The sequence below is a fragment of the Rhinolophus ferrumequinum genome, chromosome 4 (genome assembly GCF_004115265.2).
Source record: "Rhinolophus ferrumequinum isolate MPI-CBG mRhiFer1 chromosome 4, mRhiFer1_v1.p, whole genome shotgun sequence".
NCBI lineage: Eukaryota > Metazoa > Chordata > Mammalia > Chiroptera > Rhinolophidae > Rhinolophus > Rhinolophus ferrumequinum.
Genome location: NC_046287.1, coordinates 57741780 through 57769344, shown reverse-complemented (window position 1 = coordinate 57769344; position 27565 = coordinate 57741780). Strand labels below are relative to the sequence as shown.

Here is a 27565-nt window from a genome sequence, read left to right as displayed (position 1 = left end):
AACAGTGGACGGAGGATGCTAACACCCATTTGTATGGTGAATGAATGGCTGGACGAAGGAATTGAGCAGATTCGCTCAGGGGAGTGGTCAGAGACCGGAGCAGTGGATTGTGGCCTGCGGGAAGCCCCTCTTCTGGATGATTTTCCCCCCGAGGACAAAAAGCACTGGGCCAGAAAAAGAGAACCTTGGCTCTTCGCTTAGTAAGCGTCCCCGAGCGTAGGGCCGAGAGTAGCCCGGCCCCTCGGATCCTCCCGCGCGGGGCGGCACCGCCCTGGGCTCCTGCATTCCCCCCGCCTCCGTGGGTGACTCAGGCGGCGGTGACGGCATTCGAGAGGGAGGTGATGACGGGCGCGCGGCCGACCGCCGCGGAGAAGCGCAGAGCTCGGGAGCGCGGCGGCGGAGGAGGGCCGGCCGCAGATGCGGCGCCGGGGCGGGAGCGGCGGCCCGTGGAGGCGGCAGGCGGCATGAGCGGAGCGCGGGGCGCGGGCCTGGCGATGGCTGCGCTGCTGCTGGCCGCGTCCGTGCTGAGCGCCGCACTGCTGGCCCCCGGCGGCTCCCCGGAGCGCGGCGCCGAGGCCGAGCCGCCGCGAGGTGAGTGCGCGCCGCGGCTCCGGCTGGGGCGGCTCGGCGGTCCCCGCGCCGTCTCAGGCTGCCGGGCCCGCGAGGCGTGCTACTGTCTCCTCCCGCGGGGTGCCACGGCGCCCCCTCTCGGCTGGGGACGCTGGGCAGGCGAGCGCTCGGAAAAGCCATTCTTCGAAACTAGTTTTTGTTTCCACTACGCGGTTGTGAGAACCTCCGGGCCGGGAATCATGTGGGTAGCACGTTTGGCCGCTGTCGCAGGCATTGTGGGACTGCATCACGCAGTGGGGGGCCCCAGTATCCAAACAGCACCTACCCAAAGGGGGAAAGACGGAGAAAGCGGGGCGGGAGTCGGGGCGCCGGCCTCTCCAGGAGCGGGAGGCAGAGCAGCAGGGGTCTCCGCCCGACCCCCGACCCCGACCCTGACCCCGCCCCGAGGCTGCGGGGCATCCTGTGTCTTCAGGCGATTTTTGTCAAGTGTCTTTGATCGGGAGACCTGTTCCCCCAGATGCAAAGCTAGGTAAGAGGCGGACTGGCCAAGAGGGGTGTATCCGTCACGCACCCCTCATCTAGTCCACTGTATGGCGGGACTTCCGCACAAATGAAGTCCCTTCCCCAGAGGACAGAGGACTTAGCGGGCGGCACGCTGCGAGGCAGGAAATCTGGGGTGAGGGCGCCGCCCTGCCCTGTGGCTGGAGTTGCGGGGCGCTCGAGTGCGTCAGCCGCGGCACGGAGCAGGACCCCGAAGGGCCTCAATCGGCGCTGGGATTCCACTCCCGAATGAAGGGCCGAAGTGGAATTAAACTGCAGGAGGCGGTGCCGGGAGGGCGGTAATTGCAGGAGCTGGTGGTTAAAACTCGAAGTCCGAATTCGAGCGAATCCCACCCCGCGCCTCCCTTAGACGCCTTTTATTTCCGAGGCGACGGGAGGAGCGGTTGAGGTCCTGGTCCGCGGGCACCCCGCTGTTTGCTGAGAAGCCACAACACGAATTTCGCAGCCTGTAGGGGCCAGGCTGGGGTATTTTTGCCGGGGCAGATGGGTGATTCTAATGTGCGGCGGGGAGGACAGGCGCTCAGTTTATCTGGTGTTTCCCTAACTTGCCTGGTCTCCGAACTCAGCAGGGGAAATGGTGGAAAATACACATTGCAGGGCCTTCCTTTAGATCCCAGGGACGAGGAGCCACGGCCCTAGAAGATCCTAGACCCAAGCCCCTCCCCAGGGATGCTTTGGTCAGAAATTGTGGGATCAGCCAAGTGCAGCAAGTCTGGTTTGGTCAGCGTTTGGGGAAGGTCGGACTATCACCTGAAAAGGTGCGAATGACCTACCTGTCTTATCCCTCCTTTCATTCCCTTTTTTTGTGTCAGGACACGAGGGTTTTGGTATCAGTATGTAGTTCAAACTGCTGCGCCTCCCCAAACAGAATCTTGTAGGGCGACGACAGAATGGATTTTGAAAACGCATCTTAGCTGATTATGTTTTCTATGGTGCCTCTCCCACCCGGGAGTTCAATCTCGTCCACTCCCCTCATTTTTGATGAAACAGAGCCCAAGAGGTTACATAATCTGCCCTGTCAGGGACAGATCCCATACAATGCTCCTTCTTTGCATTTTAGCACCAATTCATAATGACAATTATTTTAGGGAAAAAGGTAGTTTGTAAATAGTAATTCTCTGTAGTGGGTGAGAACATAGTATTCTGAAGTGATCCACTCCCCCAGCTTCACCAAGCTGTGTTGAGAAGACAGCCGGACTTTCAGTGCCACCTGGTGTGCAGGTTTGGACCGGACAACTTCCTACTAAGAACTCCATCTTCATATGATTTGAGGACTCAAGTTTACATCAAAAGAAAAAAAATTAAGTAGAATATGTCTTTTAAAATATGTCCAGCAAAGACACTCCTGAGCAGAGAGCTAGAACCAGAAATTAAATATTTGGAAATGAAATAAAAGGCTAATGTACAAACAGCACAGTTACCCTAGGACTACTGAAAGGTGGCTTTATTTGGTTTATTTCCTCACCAAGACATTGTAGACAGGAAGAGGAAGGGAGTGTTGTTCTTCTGTAGGTAATGCTCCTTGAGTGTTACCCTGGTATTTCCAAAGTCATCTGTGTGGAAAGTTGGCAGCTTTTTCTTGAAACAGCATCAGGTTCAATTTCAATGTCATATTATATGGTTTCAGAATTGTGTCCTTTGTGTGTGTGTGTGTGTGTGAGAGAGAGAGAGAGAGAGAGAGAGAAAGAGAGAGATACAGACTCATTGTTTTTTACAAAAATATATTCAAACAATGCAAAAAAGTACAAAGGTGTCAAAATCCCTTGGCTTTGCACTCCCAGCCTCTCTAGCTATTGTCTTAAACCTTGGCTGCATATTGCAATTACTTCAGAATTTTTGTTGTTTTGGGGAGGAAATTTTAAAAATCATGATGGTTGGGCACAGACTCTGATTTAATTGGTCTGGGGTGGGGCCAGGACTTTAATATTTTTTGTTTTGTTTTAGCCCTGAAATAAGCTTTCATATTGCAAAATAAAAGAGGCTAGATTATTACCTTTCTAATTGTTTTATTAGTTTCCCTTTTTCCCCCCTTGCCTAGAAGTTACAGGGTAAGTTAATTTTTCTTTCATATAATAGACATAAATGGCCTATTTGGTCTCAATGAAACATTTTGCTTTAACTTTAGCCAATAATAGTTCACTTTGTTTTCTTCCAAATTTCACAGACTTAGAATGTGCATGTCTTCGTGGACTCCTAAGAGCATCTAATAAACTTGGGGGAAGCTCTAAGCCAAGGCAATACAGAGCCGTGGGTCTTTCTGCCCTTCAGACTGACTTGTTCTCTCTCCTTACCTGCCCCTAATCTACCATGGAAAGTAGGAGATTCAGAACTACAAACCAAAGTTATATAAAGCAGAGCTTTCCAGACTTTAAAGCAAGTGCAAATCCCCCAGGGACCCTGCTACCCTGTATGTCCTAATCCAGTAGGTTTGGGGTTCTGCAGGTCTCATGCTGCCCTTGCCGCAGTCAGAGCTGAATAACTCAGTTGAGGAAAGTTTGGACTTTCGAATCACACAAACTGGGTTCAAAACCGTGATTTCACAGGAAAACTCTGCGGCCACGGGCAGTTATCTAATCCTTGTGAGCCTTAATTTCTTCACCTGTGAAATGGAGACGATACCTGGCTAATGAGGTTGTCAGATTATCAAATAGAAGATATGTGGAAACTACTAAATTCAGTGCCCATCAGAATCTTAGCACTTGATGAATGTAAGGTCCCTACGTGGTCCTTTTCCACACTGGATGTGAATGGTGTTGGCTGAGTCCTCATTTGTAGTATAGGCACCTGTGCAAAAGGGGTGTGTGTGTGTTTGTGTGTGTGTACATTCGTGTGTACACAAAGTTAGGGGTTAGAAACCCCAAAGAACCCGAGTGCAGACATTTGAGAAGCACTCCTGTGAAGCCATGGTTCACACAGGGTTACTTTGTCTCTAAAACATAAGGTGTCTTGTTTTTTTCTTTTTTAAACTTTTTTTTCTAATTCTTACCAGACTTAGACAAAAAAAGGCATATAGAGCTGAAGATGGACCAGGCTTTGCTGCTCATCCATAATGAACTACTTGGGACAAACTTGATTGTCTACTGGAATTCTGAACGGTGTTATCATGTAGGTATGAGTGGTCATGCTCACAATTTTATTTATTTCGGGGCTAGTTAGGTATGATCCTTGATGCTCTCATACCTGAAGCCCTCCACATGTTAACTTCAGTTTTATAGGTAAGGAAACAAACAGGCTATATAATCGGAAGAAATATAATCAGGGAGAATGCCTAGCAATGAGCAACATCAGTTTCTTATCTTTTCCACTACCTATCTTTTTATTTTATTTATTCAATCTACCGTGTTTCCCCGAAAATAAGACCTAGCCAGACAATCAGCTCTAATGTATCTTTTGGAGCAAAAATTAATATAAGACCCAGTCTTATTTTACTATAATATAAGACTGGGTCTATAATATAATATAATATAATATAATATAATATAATATAATATAATAATATAATATATCCGGTCTTATATTAATTTTTGCTCCAAAAGATGCATTAGAGCTGATTGTCCGGCTAGGTCTTATTTTCGGGGAAACACAGTAGTTGTGGAGGTCACAGCTCAGCTCCAAGTCCAGTTACCGTTTTCAGGCTTTTGGTTGCGGGGGGCACAGCCCACCATCCCATACAGGAGTTGAACCAACAGCCTTTTTGTTGAGAGCTTGCGCTGTAACCAACTGAGCCATCTGGCTTGCCCTCCACCACCCATCTTTTTAAAAACCCAGTTCTCAGTGATAAGCAAAATTGATAGGCCATATTTTATTTTACTTCTCTGCCTAATGCATAACCCTTTTGCTGGGCCAGAAGGGAGAGACATACCGGGATATTCTTCAACAGCAAGAGTGGTGAGGATAGTGGGGAGACTTACGTTGAGACAAGGGCAATAATTCCAGGAATCTGCCTCTCTGATGGTAATTTTTTTTTTAATCTGAAGGTTTTACCCTTGTTCTAGGCCTTGTTGCTTTTTGAGGACAAGGCTATTCTTCCATGTAGAATAAAATATTCTTTATTTCCAAATAAAATTGAGAGCTTGAGTGTACTACCTTCAGAAGAGGAATTTGATGTATAGTGTACCACTACTATGAGTACCAGCTGAAAAGACGATGCAGCAACACATGAGACTTTCGGTTAAACCCATTGAAAGCTTTGTAAAGCAATGTGAAACAGAGAAAATTTGTAGTATTAAAAAGGGTAGTTCAGGAGTGGCTGGTTAGCTCAGTTGGTTAGAGCGTGGTGCTAATAACACCAAGGTTGCAGGTTCAATCCCCGCATGGGCCACGGTGAGCTGCACCCTCCTTAAAAAAATAAAAAAATGCATGATCTCATAAAAGTAGCAGGTTTCTAGTGTTTCCTAATGGTCCAATAAAGCAGACTACTATTAAAAAAAAAAAAAAGGTAGCTCGAGACAGAAAAGATTTAACCTACAAGAAGGACTGAAAAAAATCAACAATAGCTAAATTTAAAGGCCACAAGAATCATAAATAATTCAAGAATGAGCAAAATATCTTCTAAAAAGACTTAATAAAGGTCTAAAATATTTGGAAGACAAGTTGAGGAGAGAAAAGACTGCGTTGTCAGGTATTAGCTCTAGGGTAAGTAAGAGCATCTTTAGAATAAAAAAAGTAGGATCATTGGTACAAAACAGTGATGCTGGTGACATACTGAAGAATTAAAAATCAGGACAATTAACTACATAAGACTAAGTCAAGAAAAAATTGCTAATTTAAAAGCTTAAAAATGATTTTGTTTAAGGAAAATATAAGTATTGTATAGAAAAAACATAAATATTTCATAGAAAAATTTTTGATCTAGCCAAAGCAATTCTTACAAAAATTTATTTAAATGTTTCTAATGATAATGCTGATAATAGAAGTTGCAGCTGCTGTTTACTGAGGGCCTGCTCCATGTCTTACATATGTTGTATCTCATTTTAATCCTCACAACAATCCAATAGAGATATGTCTGGATCCTGCTAGTGGTGATACTGAGCTGAGATTAAGAGAAGTAAAGTGACTTTTTCCTGGGTTACCCAGTTATTATATAGTAGTGCTGGGACTCACTTCCCTCCATTCTCAGGATCTTGCTTTATGTTAAATCAGAAAGAAAAGGGGAAATGCAAGGCTACTGAGTAGGGATCTCAAGGTTTTAGAAAGCAAATAATGTCATCCTCCAAACAAAAAGAAAAAAAAGGAAGCAATAAAAATAATAAGTAGATGAACTGGAAAATGAGACAAAAAATTCAAATCGGAACAGGTCAAGAGGTGATTTTAAAAAATAAAAGTCACACAATTGGTAAATTATTGATAAATTTAAGAGAACAATGGAAAGCAATAAAATTAGAAATTAAGATGTATACATAAGCACTGTAATTAAAATATTTATGGTCCGATGAACTGTTACAAGCCGATAAATTTTAAGTTCAACAGTTGATTTCCTTCAAAAAATATAATATGAAGATTAATTCAATAAATTGAGAACAAAAATAGATTAGCAACTGATTAAAAAATCTTGAAAGTTATAATGAATTTCTCAACCTAAAAATAGGTAAAATTTTCTACATTTTCAAATAAGTAATTCTCAATCTATATAAATTGACACTAAATATAACTAACCTCCTCTTCCCCCCAAAAAATGATGGATTGATATCTGATTTACTCTGCAGTATAGATAGAAAGTTCATCTTAACATCTGGCAAAGATATGAAAAGAAATGCAGGCCGATCTTTCTAATTAATGAGTTCAAAAATCTTTAATGAAATTCTATTGAATAGAATAAGTTAGCATATTGAAAGATTCATTTATGTTGACATATTTTTACCCTTGAGGAATTTTTAGAGCTCATATTTAAAGAAAATGATGAAATTTTAATGGGAAAAATATAGGTTAAATGGAGTGACAGCCAATGCACTCTGATATGAAGACCAAACGTAGGAAAAATGGCAATACTTCCCAAATTAATTCATACATTTAACATAATTGCTGTTAATATATTAATAGATGCTTTATAGAATATGCATAAATAATTCCAAAATTTGTATGAAATGGCAAATGAGCAAGAGAATCAAAGGACAGCCCAGAAAGAGAAGGGGCAGTATGGAGACTTGGTGTACCAGGTAAGCTCTATTACAAACCACAATTGTTTATGTTGCCAAAAGAGAGAAATGAACACCAGGCCCAAAGTAAGTGTAAGAAGCAGAAGCTAATTTACATAAGAATTTAACATATTACAATTAAAACCATAGGGAAAGGTATTTAGAATAATTATATACCATCTATCAAATGCTCCAAGTTTAAAAACCTTCACAAATTTACAAAGTACTAAAAAAAGCAGAGTACGTTTTTTTTGGTTTTTTTTTTTAAGATTTTATTGGGGAAGGGGAACAGGACTTTATTGGGGAACAGTGGGTACTTGCAGGCCTTTTTTTCCAAGTCAGGTTGTCCTTTCAATATTAGTTGTGGAGAGTGCCGTTTTAGCTTCAAGTTGTTGTCCTTTCAGTCTTAGTTGTGGAGGGCGCAGCTCAGGTCCAGTTGCCATTTTCTAGTTGCAGGGGGCACAGCCAACCATCCCTGTGGGAGTTGAACCGGCAACCTTGTGGTTGAGAGCCCACTGGCCCATGTGGGAATCGAACCAGCAGCCTTCGGAGTTAGGAGCATGGAGCTCTAACCGCCTGAGCCACCGGGCCAGCCCACAGAGTACATTTTTAAACTAATGAAGCAATTGAAGAAATAACAAGCCAGATTAGTATTTCTATAAAACTTCAAAAACTTGTATTAAAAACAACAATATAACAAGATGAAAAGGAAAGCACTAGAATGGGGAAATATTTGATAGTTAAAAGTTTAATATTACAGTATATGAGGACAACATATTTCTACACTAACATTCAAGGGAATTTGGTGTCTTAAAAGATGGCTCCCACCATAGGAAACAAAATAGCAAAACAATATTTAGTTATTTAATCTACTGATAATTTTAAAATGTAATCTTAATGCTGTAATGTCATAAATATCTAGTACATGAGCAAAAAGAAGAATGATTTTTAAATCCTGGGAAGGCTAATGAGAAATAAATACATTGTTGTAATTTTTCTTATTTGAGTACTATTTGGCACATGTAACAAGAACCATTAATATGATTATTTTTTTATCCAGTAATTTTGTTTTTGGAAATTTATCTTAGGGGAAGAATTTAAATGAATAAGAGCATCATGTGTAGATCTTTTAAAACAATATAACATATAAATTACATACACTATAAATTATAAATATAAATATGTTTCTATTATATAATTAGATAATTAAATTATTTTTAAAACCAATATAATTTATATAAATTACATATAAAAAATTTAAAAGCAGCCTAAAAACTCACAGTTACAATATTTGATGGAATATAATGCAGCCATAAAAATATACATATGCATATTGGGTAGCAGTGTGGAAACTTGTTAAATAATCAAAACAATAGAATGCAAAATTTAATGTATGCCGTATGTGTTAATTATGTGAAAAATATACCTATGAATGCAGGTTGTACGTTTCCATGGCAACATATAGGAAAATTTTATCTAAAATACTGAAATTTAAAAGTTTTTTCATAAGTATGAAAGAAAAGTCATCTCAGGGTCTTCAGTTGGATGTTCACGGCCTCCAACAACCAACAGACTTTCAAACACCTCTGACAGCTCGCTTGCGTTTTTATTTTGTAGTGTTTGCTTCAGGTGCTGGTAAATGTCTCTGGGAGCGCAGAACCTGGGAAGCCCAGCATTGCAGCTACTGCTGTGAGCACCCAGCACGGTTCCATCCTGCAACTTAACGACACCTTGGAAGAGAAAGAAGTTTGTAGGTTTGTGCCTGCTTTGCTATGACCTGAAGTCTTCATTTTCTCTCTATATATTTTTTCCTATTTGGTTTTAACTTTTTTTCCTTCAAAATATTTTTTTCTAATCTTTCCTGGTCTGCACTCAGTAATAACCTAAATTCTGCCTTCATGACATGATGAAAATCCAACTCCTTTTCCCCTTAATCTAATCAACTTTCTTAATTTTACCTGATCTTTACAGGCTGGAATACAAGTTTGGCGAATTCGGAAACTATTCTCTCTTGGTAAAGCACGTCCGTAATGGAGTCAATGACGTTGGTTGTGACCTAGTTGTCAATAAGAATCCAGTTAACAGTAATCTTCGTATGTATACGCTCTTTGCTGATTTTTTAAAATTTGTTTTTTCAAAGGTTTTAGTGTTTGAGTATTGTTTGTGACAGTTTGTGTAATTTAAAACCTGGATTATAGGTTGTCTATCTCATAGTTATGGTATATTTATAATGTATGTATTATCATTGGTATTTAAAATACCAAGAATATTATGTGACATGTGACAAAATTATATGATATATCAACATATTCTCTTAGTTGTTTAATTATAAAGCATAAATAAGAGAAAAAAGTTAATGTAGCAGAAAGAAACTAGAAATAGAGCAATTGACTGTGAAGTATCTGTCCTTGTTTTGGGGTTTAGGGTATAGGTTTTCCTGTATGTATCTTACATTGACAGTCCAGAGGTCCCCTTAGGTCAAGAAGGGACCATTCATTCTCTAATTATTCCACTGAATAAAATCTGTCACTCTGAGCCCCCCATTAGATAATATAATAAGTCCCTGGGGCATTAGTAAGTACTGTTTATAGTGACACTGTGGGGTCATGTCAAAAGAACATAAGAACCAATATGAAAGTGCCAACATGGGACAATTTAAGTATTAAAAAGAATAATGAATGTAATTGATGGAAACACATTGAATAAACAAAAACCACTGAGTTTATTATGAGAATAAAAAGAGCATGACCCCTCCGCCTCCCCAAACAAAAACAAAAACAATACTTTGGTTGCCTTTGGAGGTAACAGGGACACCTGATGTTAACTAGTGTGCTGTAAAATTTTCAGTTGAAAGATCTAAGCATTTATCCTGCCTTTCTTGTTTTACGTTATATTTTAGGATGACCAAAGAGTCCTAGATGATGAGGGTAAATTCTTTAGAGAAGAATTCCAGCTAATAAAGGGCAGAATATTTTGCAACCCCTAATGAAATAATTGCTATAGGCAAAAATCATGAGTGGATGAAACCATCAGATGAAAAGGGACAGGCTTTCTCCAGCTGAACACATACCTCAGGCATGTGGTCCATCGCGGGAGGAGCTTCTGATGTGGGGTGGGAAGGACGCCACCACGTGGGACGTGTTCTTCCCGAGAAAGCTGAACGTGTTCAGCCTTTACAGCTAGTCTCCCATTGACAGAACATTTGGAGCATAGACGAGCAAGTTCAGTGACACCATGAGGAAGCATACTGACAGATCTAGAACGGGAGACAGGCTAATAGACAACAGCTGACCTGGTGTTTAAAACAAGTCAATCGCAGTTTACGACTAAATGGGACTTAAGAAACATGACTTAAGCAAATGCAAGATGTGAACCTTGTTTGGATCCTGATTTGAACACACTTAACTACAAAAAATCATTTTGGGGACTAGAAAAATTGGAATATGGACTCAGTGTTAGCCAGGGAATTATTGTTGATTTTGTATGACATTGTGGTTATATAACAAAAGGTCCATTTCTAAGAAACTTAATTTTGAAATAGTTTTAGACTTATAGAAGCATTGCAAAAAAGAGTTCCCGTGTACCTTTTACCCACCTTTAGGGGTACCTTATACTCCTAAATGATATAATAGTAGTACAATTATCCCATATACAATTACTGAGACCAGGAACTTAACATCGATACAGTGCTAGTTACTGATCTGCAGACTTTTCAGATTTCTCCAATTGTCCGTTTTAATTTTTTGTTTTTTCCTGGTCCAGGATCCAATGCAGGATTGTACAGTGCATTGAATTCTCAGGCTCCTATCGTCCTTTAATCTAGGACAGTTCCACAGCCTTTCTTTGTGTTTCATGACCTTGACACTTTTGAAGAGGACTGACTACTTATTTTGTTATTTGGATTTACTTTCTGTTTTCTCATAAGTAGGTAGGAGTAATGCATTTGTGGTAGATCATTACAGAAGTGACGTTGTGCCCTTCTCATGTTAGGAGTTGTATAATGCTGAGACGTCTTTGACAAAAACCTTGCTGTAGAGATACATACTGAAGATATAGGGATAAAATGACATTGTATCTGGGATTTGCTTAAAAACATTTTAGGCCAAAAAAACACCCCAAAACCAGGAGAGTGGTAATAGGTAAAGCAAGAGTGACAATATCTTGATAATTCTAGAATTTAGGTGCTGAGATATGTGGGTTAATTGTACAATTCTCTGTATTTTTGTGTGTTTGATATTTTTCATGATGAAAATTAGCACTCCCCTCATGAAGAGTGTTTTCAGTTGTTTATAGGAAATTTAGCGTACGAACGTAGGCTTCTTTTCCCCCATATGTTTCCATTTTTATTTGTTTGCATTTTTTCATTTATAGATTAAATGTAATGATGTGACACCTTTAATGCTTATGATGACATTTTTGGTGATACTGTGTTTTCTGTTATTTTTGTAGCTGTGATTATCGCCTTCCTTGTTGGTCTGGCAGCCGTCATTGCAGTGTGCTTTCTAAGGTTCTTGTTGAGGTAAGCAGGTGTTATTAGGAAAGCACAAAATTGGGGAAAGTAGACTATAGAAAAAATATATTCAGAAAGGGAAGTTGGACCCTTCAAATGGCCATTGTTCTTTGATCAAATGACTGCTTACTGTGTCCACCATGTCCAGCCCAGTCCTAGGCATTAGAGATTCAGTGTAGAATTAGAGATGACCCCTGACTTGAGGAAAATGATAACCTAGTTCTAATGGATCTTTGCCTTCCAGCCTCCCAAATGACTGAAAAAGTCGAAGAAAATGCTTGAGAAATAATTATTTCCTCAAAGCATCTCATATCCTGCTTCATAGCGAGAGGAAGTGGACTGTGATGATTTTAGGAGGCAGCTGCCAGGCTGGACTTTTTTTTCTTCTCTCCAGCTCCTTGAGCCCTGAGGCCACCCCTCTAGGCCAGCTTCCCAGCTCCTGCCAGCTTGGGCCTCTGGCAGCAGACATGGAGGGTGAGGTGCGTTGCCTGTGGACTCAGCCTGGACTCCTCCCCCCGTTAGGGTTAGCAACTTGAGGAGGGAATTCTCCTCCTCTGCCTGGGTGCCAGTGATTCTGGTCAGAGTGAATTAGTACACTGGAAAAGAAAAAGAAAGTGAAATAAATCCAGGCCTGGCAAATCGCCTTTCAAAGGAAAGGTCTTTCATGTTTTAAAAGAAATAAGATTGGTTTTTCACGGGCTCAGCCTGTTAGTGTCTCAGGAAGGACCACAAAATTTTACTGGTGAGCTGTATCTAAATTGGAAGAAAGAGAACCTAGCTTTTAAGTCTGCTAGCTTGGGGAAACCCTGCCACTCTGGGGAGTTTATGCACTCTGACCTTCTACCTTTGTGCGTCTTAGAAATAATTCCATGTAGGAGAAACCTGACTGCGTATAGGGGTAAAAGAACTACGGGATGCTTAGAAGCAGAGTTTTACCTAGAAACTGCTTTTTGGGGACAGAGTATAATCCTAGCAGAGGTTTCATTTCTTTGAATTAAGGTATTATCTTGTCAGTCTTTGGATAAGATGCAAATACTGTTCCAGTTTATTAGGGTGCTTTCATTTGGTGCTTTTAATATGAATGGATCTGTTACATCACTTTGTAAAGTAATTGATAGCTGATATTAAGCTCTTGCAAAGAGAAGAAATGCCACCTCACCCTACTGTGGAATTGAAACTTCTTTGCATGTGATTCTGCAGCCTAAGGGCAGAATGCTATTGTTGGCAAAGCAAGAGTCCCTTGTCCTTGCCCCATCACTTTCCATCATGCCCATGAAAGTCTCGGGAAGTTCAGGTTTGTCTGAACCAGAAAAGAATCTAAAAATGTAGTAAGAATACAGCTTACTTGGAGAGCAAGCACATAAGAGAAAATTAAGTGCTTTTTAAAATTTTTAATTTTAAAATATTTTTAATTTCTCCATTTCACTTTTCTTTAGATATCTCTATTTTAATGTTTTTCATGTGCTAGTGATGTTATCAATGCTGAATAAGCTAGAAATAGGAGTTAAGTTGTGAGGAAAAAGAGAAGAAATTAAAAATATATGCACTGAATATATAGATCATGTTTGGATACTGATTTGAACAACAAAACTAAGAAAAATTTATGAGACTATTTGTTAATATGGAAGCACTGATAATATTTTTAAATGTAATGGTAATACTGTAGTTATGTTTAAAAATAAAAGGAGTCCTTATCATTTAGGGATACATACTGAAGTATTTTATGGATGAAATGATATGATGTCTGGGATTCTTTAGAATAATCAGTCTAAAGATGGCAGGGAAAGGGGGCAACAGGTGGGAATATAGATGAAGTAAGACTGACCGTGTATAGATATCTGTTCAATCTGTGTGGTGGGTCCATGGAGATTCATTATACTGGTTTCTCTGCTTCTTCATATGCTTGAAATGTCCCATGATAAAAAAAACTATATATATAAGGGAAAAAAATGCTATGCATTAGATAATTCAAATGTGCAAAATTTATATAAAATGTGGGTGGGGTTGTTTTTGCCAGGCTAAGATACACTTTTTCAAAATTGTTTTCCAAGTAGAAATCTCATTTTAAAGAAAAACCAGTTAATATATTTATCTTTTATTAATCATATAAATCAGTTTAAGATCATCTGGATATCTTTGTGAACTAAAGTAACCTTCTAGAAAAAAGATCCCAATATATTAATTATTTGAATTACTCCAAAGTTACTTTCAAACTTTCTCAGTTTGCATACATGCATTTTATTTGGTTGTAATCAAGTCTGCATGTTGGGTTTTGGCTTTTTGTTTTTAATAGTTTATATTTGTATTTCTTTGCAGGCACAGAGCCCACTTGTTACTTAAATAGCTGTATCTCATCCTGTCGTATACTGTGTTTATTTAGTTTTGTATTGAGTGCATTTGGTGGTTTGCAGTTTTTTCCTATTCTGATTTTAATATTATTATTATTAATAATTCTAGCTACAGGGAATAATAATCTCATTAAACCCTCACAACAACTCTTGAATGAAGGCTCTATCTTTTTACCTATTTTACTGATGAGGAAACTATGCTGTAAGGGTCGAGCATTTAAAAATACTGCTGCTATAAACTTTTATTTCTACCTTTGTTTCATTAAAAAACTTTAAAATGTTTAATTCTTGGACTTGTATGAAATATGGACTTAAATTTTCTTTCAATATGATATCCAGTCATTTTAAAAATTCTGCCAAAGAAAATAAATTAACTGAGCCATTTATTTATTTACAGTTTGGATGACTTTAATAATTGGATATCTAAAGCAATAAATTCTCGGGAAACTGATCGCCTCATTAATTCTGTGAGTTACTAGAATGCATCTTATATGGTCTGGGTGGTTTTCTAGATTTGGACGTTATAATTTCCTATTGAATAATCTTTATTATCTGGTTTAATTAATCTGGTTTATATTATGGAAGGCCAGGCCCTGTGTCCTGTATTCTTACTAGAGAGCAGCCTTCTCTCAGCTCCCGTGAAGGGCACTGTCCCCTTGTATTTCTTCATTGAAGCTGGAACGCAGGCTGTCCTGTGATGCCCGCAGTGGAGACATTTTTCTCTGCGGCCAGCACTGTTGAATCGATCCAGTTAAGTTGAGAGTGTCAGTATTAAAACGAGAGACATAAGTATTGAATCTATAAATGCGATGGTCTACTGAGATGATGAAACATATTATTTGTGTTAATAAGTTCATTATGGACATATTTGCTTTGTACGCTTGTACCAGATGCACATATGGACCAGGTCTCTGTGGTCATTTATCATCATGGTTACTGCAAGCTCTGCAGAAGGCGCGCGCGCGCACACACACACACACACTAAAGTGAAAAAACAAACCTCTAGATGGGATCTTTACAAAAACAAATTATTGTTCAGAATAACGATCTTGAGCTTTCCACTCTGTTAATTTCTTCCCTAAAATACAGAAAAATGTCCTTTACTCCGTAGCATTATGAATCGTCCTGTCTTTCTCTCTCTCTCTGCAGGAGCTGGGCTCCCCAAGCAGGGCGGACCAGCTCGGCGGCGACGCCCAACCAGAAGCGTGGCGTGCGTCTGCTGTGCGCCTGCGCCTCCACTGCGTGGACACGTTCAGGGGGTACGTGGGCCTGCCTTGTAACATGCTGGGCGCAGGCAGTCTGGGATGACATGTTTGCACATAAACACACTTGTCACTTAACGTATTTTATATATCTTTTCATTTCAAGGGTAAAAAGGATTTGTTGCAGTAAAAATCCGCAGCCTCTCCTTACTTGAACACTGTCGTGATAGCCCATGTAGTATGTTGCTAGAAAGGAGTAGTGGGGCAAGGCCAAAACCAGTTTCCACTGGTATGTAGATTCTGCTGGATTTAGGTCATTTACACTGGGCAGTAGCTATATGTGGGGCCCCCATGTCTGTCTGCATCTCCATACCTGGTCAGTAGTTTGGCAAATGAGAAGATGCGTCACTCTAGACATGAAACACCAGCACACAAAAGAGTTCCCATCCTTCACCACTGACAGTAAATTGTTATAATCTTAGAGTTCTGGTAGAAGAATGACGGCCAGGACCAAACTCTGATAATAAAGTGTAAAACTATATAGCTGAAAAGTAATATCTAGGTATCAGGTCTTTCATTTCTACCCTCTGGGGGCTTTTAAACTCCAGTTACAACCTTGTCATTCTACCCCAGCCTCCTCAGAACTCTGAGTGCTCCCAGTGCGTATATTTCAAGCCAGGTCATAATAACAACAATCATAATAATAATAATTGCTAACAATCTTTGAATTCTCACTATGTGCTAGGCACTGTTCTAACTTGTCTTTGTTTACTCAACAATTTGATGAGGTATATACTTTCAATATGCCTGTTTTACAGATGAAGAAATTGAGCCACAGAGTTAAGTAACTTACCCAAGTTCACTCAGACTGAGTGAGACAGCCAAGATTTGATTCTAGGCAGTTGGGCTTCAGGGTCCCCCCCAAATTACCCTATTAACATAGGAAAGTCTTCATTTCCCACGTTCTATAGAATTAGCATCAAGCAATAGCATATTCAGAATTGACTTTATTGTATTTTTCTTTCCGATTCTCATTGCCCCTTCTGGAGATGAGACGTTCACAGACAGACAGGAACTAACATTTATTAAGTACCTAAAATGTGCCAAGCCCTGGCTGGGCACAATAATATACATTACTGTCCTTAACAGTCCCAGCAGCCCCCCATGTGAGATACGTTCCCTCTTTCACAGAGAAGCCCGCTGAGGTACGTAACTGATGGGAGCCTTGCCCAAGGTCTTACGACTAGTAAGAAAGAAGGAACCCAGATTGGAACCCTCAGCTTTCACTGTAGTGACTGTATGCCTTCTACTACAGTTCTTGAACCTGAAACACCTAAAAATTAGCACAAAATTGAGCAATTAGAAATGTTTTGCTTTGTTTTCAAGTTACAAAGTATAGTGTCAGTATAAATTTTTCTTAAGACATCATCACGTTGGAAGTGTTGGCAACAGAAGGACTTTAGTGTAGTGTCCTAATTATAGTGACTAGAAGTAATAGTTTCTTGCTCTTTAAGTGTCATCTTGTATCATGACTGCACCTTGTGAGTATGTGTCTGTGGCAGCTGGGCCATTCCTTGTCACTTGCGCAAGCCCTGAAAGCATGCTTTCTTGCTTTACAGACTAGCTCTTATCCTCATGGTCTTCGTTAATTATGGAGGAGGAAAATATTGGTACTTCAAACACGCGAGTTGGAATGGTAAGATATATGCTGAAGGTAGCACTATTACATGGGAGAATAACTCAGCATCCCCCGGAGCTCCAGAGATGAGGCCCCAGCAACCTCCTCTGAGCCGCCGAGCTCCTGCCTCCATAGAATGACCTTTGGATTATTCTGTTAGCCTTTTAGTTTTGTTTTTCCTTTTATGTGTTATGGCTCTGTAATGCCTGGCTATTAACAACACATAGACTCCAAAGGTCTCTACTGTCGGGACTCTGCAGAAGATGTTAAGAATTTAGTTGTAAATGATCCTTGTCATATTCTGGATGTGCCTTTCAGTACAGCCAGGTACATGCCGTCTAAGACTCATGGTCCTTCTTGGAGTGCTATTGACCTGAGGTTGGTGTGGGTGGTCCTGAGAAAGAGCTGTGAATCTGGCTCGGTGGTTGGTTTAAGAATGGATTTTGAATAGCGCTGCTTAAATATATAAACTTGTTGACAAATTTCTACGAGGTCGGACAATTAAGTTCGCGAACTCATCCTAGAAAAAGTGCTACATACCTCATTGCTGAATATCACTATGGTCACCTTTGAAATACCCATCTTGGGAAGCTATGCACTGATGCCAGCACTTAGTCTATCCTTCAAAGCAATTTTGGAACTCTTTTTCTGGAATGGTCATCAGAGCTGTTGTCGTATTACGCTTGATGTCCTGAATGTCATCAAAATGCCTTCCTTTCAATATTTCCTTTATCTTCAGGTAAAGAAAGAAGTCATTGGGGGCCAGATCAGGTGAGTAGAGAGAGTGTTCCAATACAGTTATTTGTTTACTGGCTAAAATCTCCCTCATAGACAGTGCCATGTGAGCTGGTGCATTGTTGTGATGCAAGAGCCACGTTGGCAAAAAGTTCAGGTCGTCTTAACTTTTTCACGCAGCCTTTCCAGCACTTCCAAATAGTAAACATGCTTAACTGTTTGTCCAGTTGGTACAAATTCATAATGAATAATCCCTCTGACATCAGAAAAGGTTAGCGACATCGTTGCCACAAGTTCGCGAACTTAGTTGTCAGATCTCATAGTGTGGTTCTCCTGGGCCCGGTTACATTCTTACTTTCCACATATATGAGAATATAAAGGGGCCATTCCAGATTTAGGAATTATTTACCTTCTGGAATCCTTTTCCTTACTCTTTGTGCCTTTGTTTTTCTGCAGGACTGACAGTGGCTGACCTGGTATTCCCATGGTGAGTTGGCTCTACCATCAGCTCTTCCGTTGGTCATGTCCAAGTTTTTCTTTTCAGCTGATGCTGGAGCCTTTCTCTGAGACCAGCCTTGAATTCTGGGCCTCATGCCCGTGTCACTCACAGGTCTCTGCTGTTACGAGATCTTTCTGAAAGTTTGTTGCTGAATAATTCTTATACATGGCATACTGCTTATCTAAAACATGTGCGTATAAAAGATGAGTGATTTCAGAGGGAATGTTTTGTTAGTGTAGATATTATATACAAGATCCTGGAATTGTGCAGGAAATCGTAAATTCTGAGTATGTAGTTAAATTCCACTAATCCTGAAAATAAGTATAAAAGTCATATTTCCTAAAAGAAATGCAGTATATTGGTATCGGGGAATTCTGGTAAGTATATAACAGGGCAATGATATTAAATTAAAATTTAGGGTAATAGTAGGGTAACCAAACTCTATCCCTGATCATCTGAGGGACCCTGACCTCCTTACAATGTGGAATTTGTGTCTTTTCTGTGACACTTTAAGCAATTTTGCTCCATCATTAAGAGGTAGTCCTGGCTACTAGTTTATGTCTTTGGTCCCTTGTGTTTCATTACTAATATGAACTCAGGGAGGGTGGCTGGGGGTTCTTTTTTGAGATGAGTTTGGGTAGGAGGGAGTTTTACATGCCTGCAGACCTGATATTTATTTATGTATAGTCTCTGTGCGGTTCCTCTGCAGGAAAGGGGCATGGTGCCTGTTCCTGTTCCTAGAGGTTTTTAATCTGATTAGGTGACCTAAGAAAGGAAGCCAGGGGACACCAAGCATGCAGCAAGAGCAACTGTCATCTCTGTTAACCCCTTGCCAAATGATTAGAAAATTGACTATTCCAACTTTTTTTTAAAGAGGTAATTTAGTATAGTAAAAGAAAAGGAAAATAATACAGCTTTCATTCTTTCAGGATCAAGAGTGAATTTAGAAATGATTGAAATGTGTGGTTTGTTTCTCAAGCACTGAGGGCGTGCGAATGACTATCAGGTTATTTGGATCATAGCATCTTCACCATCATTTCTCTCTGATAACTAAATGGGACAGTTGTCCTTGGAAATTGCACTTAATACTGAATAATTTCCTCCTAAGACAGGATTGAAGGTGCACAAACCTTACAACCTCACAGGGTTATATTCGGATTTTTCCTTCACTATTAACCCGATGTCATTTCAGTAATTGGCTATTTTAAAAAGTCAGTTGCTTCAGCTATGTAGTAGATTATGACATATTAATGATATATAGACAAAAAACATTGGAAATGGCCACATAGTAATAGCTGGGTTTTTTTTTTCTAGGTTTGTCTTTATTATGGGATCTTCAATTTTTCTATCAATGACTTCCATACTGCAGCGAGGATGTTCAAAACTCAGATTGCTGGGGAAAATTGCATGGAGGAGTTTCCTGTTAATCTGTATAGGGGTTATCATTGTGAACCCCAATTATTGCCTTGGTCCATGTAAGTATTTATCCCCTCATGTTGAAATACAGAAACTACATATTGTAATTCGAAAGAAGTATAATTTCTCCATCTCAAGTACCTGCAAAAAAGAACAGGTATTAGGAAAGTATGTATAATGCTTGTATAACTTTGGGTATTTTTATTGTTATCTTGGACTTTTAGACCTTGGAGGAACCTCCAAGATCACCCAAATCCTTCTGTTGTGCAAAGGAAGCCTGAGGCCACGAGAGATTGAAGTGCTTTCTCCCGATTAGCTCAGTGTAGTGAAGGACAGAGTAGGGGGCAGACCAGATCACCTGGTGCTCACGCTACCCTCCTGCCACTTTGTGGTTTCATCAACTTTTTTTTTTTAAAACTTTTATTTAAGTGTGGTTTTCCAGGGCCCATCAGCTCCAAGTCAAGTAGTTGTTTCAATCTAGTTGTGGAGGGCACAGCTTACTGGCCCATGTGGGGATCGAACCGGCAACCTTGTTGTAAGAGCACTGCGCTCTAACCAACTGAGCTAACCGGCCATCCCCCACCATTAACTTTAATAATAAAGCTATTGTGTGGTAGTTCAAGAATTCACCTTTGTCACCATCTGTATGTCAGCTGGGTTACTAGGAAGGAATGACATCTCTGTCATTGTTTTAGCAGTGTGAGGGAGACAGGAAAGCTGAGGCAAGGATGTAAGCCCTGTACTTGGTACCACAAGCAGTGATTGATGTCTTCAGGGGGCTTCAAGGGGCTTACAGTGTCATTAGCAAAGGAGGACATAATTATTAAATAACAGCCAAATTAAACCCCTCAGACAAGAAGCAGTAAGACTTTAGGCATTAGACGCCCCAGTGGGGGTCACAAGGGAAGGTGTCACATAAAAGTTGATCCAATGGATCTCTAAAAGTGGGCCACTGCTCCCAGAAAGATACATTATAGGGTTCATTATTGGGTTATACTCTTCCAGTGATACAGTCATGTAGCCTGTAGAGTCAGTCGGTGGCCTTGTTAGGTCTGCAAGTTCCTCATGGATGTGAGAGTTGAATCTATAATCCTAATGGGAAAGGGCCAGGAAATGAACTTCAGGGTCAGAGGTCGTCCTTGCTTCATGCCCACACCTAAGGAAGACACTTCTGTTTTCATCCCAGTCTCCCAGCTGACCACTTACTGCTATGAGTTTGAACCATGTCTCCTGACCATATGTAGTATTTCCATCTAAGAGCTTAAAAAAGTCTTACTTAGGTGCCATATGGTGTGTTTTCCTCTTTAGAAAAAAGTAATTCTGTCTTGGGAGGAAATGAGAAGTGCTGGCTAACCTTTACCTAACTTGTACCCTCTGCAGTGTCTTGGGATAAGGTGCGAATCCCTGGGGTGCTCCAGCGGCTGGGTGTGACTTACTTTGTGGTTGCCGTGTTAGAGCTCATCTTCGCAAAACCTGTGCCTGACAGTTGTGCCTCGGTGAGGAACCTTATTTAAAAAAAAAAAGATGGGGGGGTGGGATATCAGTATATAGTTTTCAGAACTCTCTTTAGTTCCGAATGTAATGTTGTACTTCAGTAGACTCTTTAACTCTTAGTGGAATGCATTGTTTTTTCCTTCAATTAGTTATTTTTATTTTGTCTTTATATCAGTCATTTTTTTATTGTGGTGAAAAACACATAACATGAGATGTTCCCTTTAACAAATCTTGAAGTGTACAGTAATCAAATGCATATGGATGGCATTAAATAATATCACCATCTTTTAGTTTGCTGGTTCAGTTTCTTGGGGCATGACTGCTAATTTTTCAAATTCCTTGTGATATAAAATATATTCAAAAACTCCCATAAATATCCATATCTATACAAAGGTTACACAAGTTTAACTTGGAGAAAAAGTATCAAGCTAGGGTATGGGAGAATGTCAGTATATCCTTGGCTATTCTTTGTAAGAAGTATGTGAAAGAGTCACCTCTTTTGTGATTACTTTCTATTTTTCCATAAATTGCTGAATTTACCCAGGTGACAGCTATTTGTTTTTCCCCAATGGAGGTAAAAATTCAGGTGGAAATGTTTAAACTCTTCCCTTTGGGGTCCTACTTAACAGTAAGTTGAGCTGTATTTTCTAGCTTCTTTCTGTACATGTAACTAGCAAATTCATCATCAACTCTCAGATTTTCTTGTGTCTTCCTGTAATGATTGCTGGCTTATATGTTCTTGGAGTGCGTTTAATCATTACTCTTTTACCCCCCTGCCCTCCCCATTGGTGTATCCATACCCTCTATGGTAGATTTCCTTAAGGTGAAGTGAGATTAGACCTGTGCAGGTGAACGAGGGCTTGGTTAGCCACCTGTGGGAGCTGAGGGTCTGCAGAAGCTCGTCCACGGCCACCAGGGTGGAGCAGTGGGTTGGGTGGGACACCAAGAAAAGGTGTGTTGCACCTTTCTTCCTTCAATTAGAATAGCTCCAAAAGTTTAAATTTCATTTTCCTCTTAAAATTTGTTTTTTTTAAAAAGATTTTATTGGGGAAGGGGAACAGGACTTTATTGGGGAACAGTGTGTACTTCCAGGACTTTTTTCCGAGTCAAGTTGTTGTCCTTTCAATCTTAGTTGTGGAGGGTGCCATTCAGCTTCAAGTTGTTGTCCTTTCAGTCTTAGTTGTGGAGGGCGCAGCTCAGCTCCAGATCCAGTTGCCGTTGCTAGTTGCAAGGGGCTCAGCCCACCATCCCTTGTGGGAGTCGAAACCGGCAACCCTGTGGTTGAGAGGACGTGCTCCAACCACCTGAGCCATCCGGGAGCTTAGTGGCAGCTCAGCTCAAGGTGCCGTGTTCAATCTTAGTTGCAGGGGGCGGAGCCCACCATCCCTTGCGGGACTCGAGGAATTGAACTGGCAACCTTGTGGTTAAGAGCCCACTGGCCCATGTGGGAATCGAACCGGCAGCCTTCGGAGTTAGGAGCACGGAGCTCTAACCGCCTGAGCCACCGGGCCGGCCCCTTAAAATTTGTTTTTTAGCTTCTTTTTTTAGAATAGCTTTAATGAGATAATATTTCACATGCCATAAAACTCACGTTTGATGTGTACAGTTCAGTGATATTTAGTATATTCAGAGTTTTGCAGTCATTACCACTATCTAATTCTAGAACATTTTCATTACCCCAAAAGAAACCCTGTTCCCACTATTAGCCACTTCTCTTCCCTCCCAAGTCCCCCAGCCCTAGGCAACTCCTAATCTGCTTTCTGTCTATAGATTTGCCTGTTTTGGACATTGCATGTAAATGGAATCATAATATATGGCTTTTTGTGTCCGGCTTCTTTCACTTAGCATAGTATTTCTCAAGATTCAAGATTTATCCACGTTGCGCCATGTATTACTTGATTTCTTGGTGGATAACATTCCATTTTGCGAATGCACCACATTATGTAACCATGAGTGGGTTCACTCATGGATACATAATGTGGTGCATTCAAATGATGGACATTTGACTTGTTTTCACTTTTTGGCTATTATGCATTGTAATGATTCTGTATACATTTGTGTACAAGATTTTTGTGAACATCTGTTTTCAATTCTCTTGGGTAAAGGAATAGAACTGTCCATTGATTTCTTTTTAACTAATGTTTTACTGTGGTATTTAATAGAGAGGGAACATCTAGACCGCATAATACATATGAAATAACCATGCATTTATTTTTATACTAGTGTCGTAAAGTCCTAGAGAAGAATCCCAGGGAATTTCCCAAATATATATACCGCATATTAGTTCCCATTCTACTTGCATTTAGTTTGCATATATTTCTTTATGCCCCTCACTCAGGAGAGAAGGTGCTCTTCTCTTCAAGACATTATATCCAGCTGGCCCCAGTGGCTCTTCATTTTGATGCTGGAAAGCATTTGGCTGGCCTTGACATTCTTCTTACCTGTTCCTGGATGCCCTACGTAAGTGAACCCGTGTAGGTAATCCCTTTTTGCATGTCATTTTCTGGCAAGTCACAGTTTCTGGGGCTACATGAGTACTTTCAAATTTTCCAAGTCAGAGGATTCCTCTTCCACTCTTCCTTCTCCTTGAGACATACTTTGTATTGGGAGAGGAGTTTCTTGTGTGTCCAGAGTGTCTCCATGAGGTTTGTTCAGAGTCAGTTTGAATGGACATTGGGCCTCTGAGCCTTAACATGGGGGGCTGTCAAGAGAGCACTGGTGAGAGTGCATGGAGCTGGAAGGGTTTCTAGGCTTGTGTATGTTTGAGGCTCTTTGCTGGGCTGCATACACAGCCAGTATTTATCCCTATCCCTTCTGAAGTCTTGTCAGTTAAGTATGTGTTCTCCCCTCCACAGTGGTTATCTCGGCCCTGGTGGAATTGGAGATCTGGGGAAGTATCCGAATTGTACTGGAGGAGCTGCTGGCTACATTGACCGCTTGCTTCTGGGAGATGATCACCTTTACCAGCACCCTTCCTCCACTGTGAGTGACGCTGGCTTGCACTTAGAACTGGACATTTAGGAGCTCTTAAGGGAAGGGCAGTTGAAAGGGCTGGCCAACTTGAAACTGTCCATTTAATAAACTATGCTGGGAACCAAGTTTTGTTTGAAAATCGGCTGGTAAGTGAGGATGCATTGTAATATCAAATGTGTAGCACCGTGTTTTTCTGTGTGTCTCGGGCTTTTCTGTGTGTCTCGGGCTTTTCTGTGTGTCTCGGGCTTTTCTGTGTGTATCAGGCTTTTCCTGACAGCAGACTGAGACAGGGATTCATGTGCAGCAAGTTTATCAGGCAGTCCTTTGGGGATCAACACCTCCCGAGGAAGGAAGGGCAGAGGGAGTAGTTGGACTGCATTGCAATCGCATGAAGGGCTCAGCTAATCTCATAGCAGGCTGGGGTGGCCCTTCAGAGTCATTCTTAATTGAGGGTAGGGATCAGGCCCTTAATATCCCCGGTTGGATGTGAACTGCCCCCAGCAAGCGGGGGTGACTCCTGGAGAGGCAGCTTTCTTAAGGACAAATAACAGAAGGTGGACTTGGCCGAGAGCTACTGGCCATTCATACTTCTAATATCTGGGGAACAAGGCTGTAGTCCTGACAGGGGTGGGGTCGGGGGGATACCTGGGTGGTATCCACTGCACTGTTTATTTCCAAATTTCTACTGTTTCTACAATAACATTTATTTTATAATGAAATAATACAGATGTATTTTTAAATTTATTTACTTTAAAAGAAGATAAGAAGCTGTTGATGTGTTACAATAGGGTTGACCAAAAAGAATACACTTGAAAATTATGACGACATTATATATAGTGTTTGAAACTGGTTAGGGGTGTGTTGTGTCACTAGGCATGTCCCCTGAGCCACCTGAAGTTGAAGTGGCTGCACTGGACCATGGCTCATCCTTGGGCTCTGTGTTCCCTTGTGAAGTGTCACACACCACACACTTTCTTGGCCAGAAATATTCTGCCTGTAATCCCCACAGGTTGGCAATGGATTTCTGCAGCTAAAGCAAACATATTGAATATTAGGGTGTCTTCAAGTTTGTATTTGGTCTGTGGGTTGCTTGTGTGGATTTCCGTGGTTGCTGAGTGAGTGCTGTCCTCTTGTTCTGTTTTGTTAAGGTGCTTTATCACACCACGGTGGCCTACGATCCAGAAGGAATCCTAGGGACCATCAACTCCATCGTGATGGCATTTTTAGGAGTTCAGGTATTTGTTGATTTCATTCAGATACATTTTTTCTGACTGTGATTATTGCTTCATCACTAATTCAAAAAATTATTTCATTAAAATAGCTCATTGAAAGTATATCATCTGTATATTACAGGTCTAATAACGTCTGTGTATATTTGACAGATTGTCATAACTAGAAGTTGCTAAAATTCACATTAAAATAATTAGATATAATTTCTATATTCTCAAAAGAAAGTCTTATTGTTCATATGGATTATCTTAGAAATGGAGGCACAGCTGTTTCTGTATAAAAGATTTCTCTACTACACTGTGCAGAGTGTGTGGGTACTGGTGACGCTGGGAAACCATCATGTCAGTTGTGTACACTTTACATTGTTTCAGGTTATGCATATTTTATGCCAAAGTCAATACAGGTGATTCTTGGTTTATATCATATGCAGTTTTGTTTAAATTCTGCACAGTCTAGATTTTCTTAAAGTTCTTATTGGTGGTTGAAACCATTGTTTGAGGGTTGCTAACTGGAAGAGGAAAAAAATGGGTGAAGCAGTGCTAATGGAACTCTCTGTGATGATGAAAATACTCTATCTGTGCTGTCTGTGTGGCTACTGAGTACTCATAATGTGGCTAGCATGACTGAGGAACTGAATTTCTAATTTTCTTTTTTTAAAGAAAAACAATTCTTTTTTTTTTAAATTAGGAAATACTGGGGGACAGTGTGTTTTTCCACGGCCCATCAGCTCCAAGTCTTATCCCTCAATCTAGTTGTGGAGGGCGCAGCTCAGCTCCAAGTCCAGTCGCCATTTCCAATCTTAGTTGCTGGGGGTGCAGCCCACCGTCCCATGTGGGAATTGAACCAGCAACCTTGTTGTTGAGGGCTCATGCTATAACCATCTGAGCCATCCGACCACCCCTCTGGAAGCTCAGCGGCAGCTCATTTGTCTTCAATCTAGTTGTGGAGGGCACAACTCACTGGCCCATGTGGGAATCGAACCGGCAACCCTGCCATTTAGAGTTTGCGCTCTAACCAACTGTGAACCATCTGGCTGCCCAATTTTATGTTGTTTTTAATTAAATTAAATTGTAAGTAGCTGCCTGTGGCCAGTGGCTCCTATAACGGGTAGTCAGGTCTAAAGGATATACATCTTAGTGATTAATTTCATATTTAGAAGTACCACCTTTGTCTTTGTAGCACTTCACAGTTTACACATATCCATTTAATCCCTACACACACTCAGGGGAATGTGCACCTGCGGGAGCCCCTGGCCTGAGGTTAAGAGTGCAGACCTAGTGCACACTGCCTGGGTTCAAACCCAGCTTGGCCACTTACTGGCGGGGTAACCTAGCGCCCAAGCTTACTTGACCCCTCTGTGCTTCAATAGCACCTAATTCATAAAGGTGAAATAACTTAATTAATATAAAGTTCTAAGAACTGGCACATACAAGACATTCATAAAATTTAGCTATTATAAATAATTAACATTTTCTTACACGTTGATGTTTTCAGAAATTAATTCCTAATTTGGGGGGAATTTTATACAAAGTTCAGATTTTACTGTTTTTAAAATATTTTCCTGCCTCCGGTTCCACCCTTGTCCCCATCCCTCTTCTGTAACTGCTTCCAGACTAGGCTATCCAGCAGGCCAGTCTGAACTGGTCGCTTGGTACTTTTGGGGGCAGGGGAGCATAACTTTGGTTGGCTCTCCATCACCTATGGGAGAAAGTCTGTGCCTCGTAGTGAGACCTACATGCCTACCTGCCTGCCACCTTCCTGCCTGCCCCACCCTCCTGCCTTTCTGAATTACCTATAGCACCTCAGGGATGCTGGGCTTTTTCACCTGTTTTGACATGTTTCTGTGCATGCTGTTCCAGTCTGCCTGAACACTTCCTGCTTTATGCTCATAGCCTCACCTTGACTGCCCTTCTTCTGTAACGTCTCTCCCTCCCCACCCAGTGGTCCCATGTGCCTCTCACCATCTCCACGAGTCAAGGGCAGTGGTGACGTGCCATTCCTCTTTGTAATCCCAGGGTTCTAGCAGTGGGCCTGGCAGAAGAGTCTGTGAGGGACGAAGACAGTGGATGGATATGAAATAAGAATATACCTTAGGTGACTCTCTTGGTCATACTGTGTTTTCTTTTCCAGGCAGGAAAAATACTCTTGTATTACAAGGATCAGACCAAAGGCATCCTGATTAGATTCACTGCTTGGTGTTGTTTTCTAGTAAGTA

General features: G+C 40.9%; 1 protein-coding gene and 1 non-coding gene across 2 annotated transcripts in view; both read left to right on the top strand.

Moving 5' to 3' along the window:
• Positions 1-147: 147 nt before the first annotated feature.
• Positions 148-27565, top strand: part of HGSNAT (heparan-alpha-glucosaminide N-acetyltransferase) — a 31901-nt gene continuing 4483 nt past the window's right edge. The window contains exons 1-15 of the mRNA XM_033104510.1: positions 148-591; positions 4121-4236; positions 8883-9019; positions 9237-9358; positions 11715-11784; positions 14521-14590; positions 15273-15382; positions 16945-17021; positions 18195-18225; positions 19552-19712; positions 21034-21149; positions 23486-23607; positions 24003-24129; positions 25269-25355; positions 27481-27558. Coding sequence (XP_032960401.1) covers positions 342-591; positions 4121-4236; positions 8883-9019; positions 9237-9358; positions 11715-11784; positions 14521-14590; positions 15273-15382; positions 16945-17021; positions 18195-18225; positions 19552-19712; positions 21034-21149; positions 23486-23607; positions 24003-24129; positions 25269-25355; positions 27481-27558 — 1674 coding nt within the window. The 5' untranslated portion in view covers positions 148-341. The remainder of the gene's footprint in view (positions 592-4120; positions 4237-8882; positions 9020-9236; positions 9359-11714; positions 11785-14520; positions 14591-15272; positions 15383-16944; positions 17022-18194; positions 18226-19551; positions 19713-21033; positions 21150-23485; positions 23608-24002; positions 24130-25268; positions 25356-27480; positions 27559-27565) is intronic.
• On the top strand, positions 5379-5452 carry TRNAI-AAU (transfer RNA isoleucine (anticodon AAU)). Its single transcript has one exon. It is a non-coding gene; the product is annotated as a tRNA-Ile (tRNA).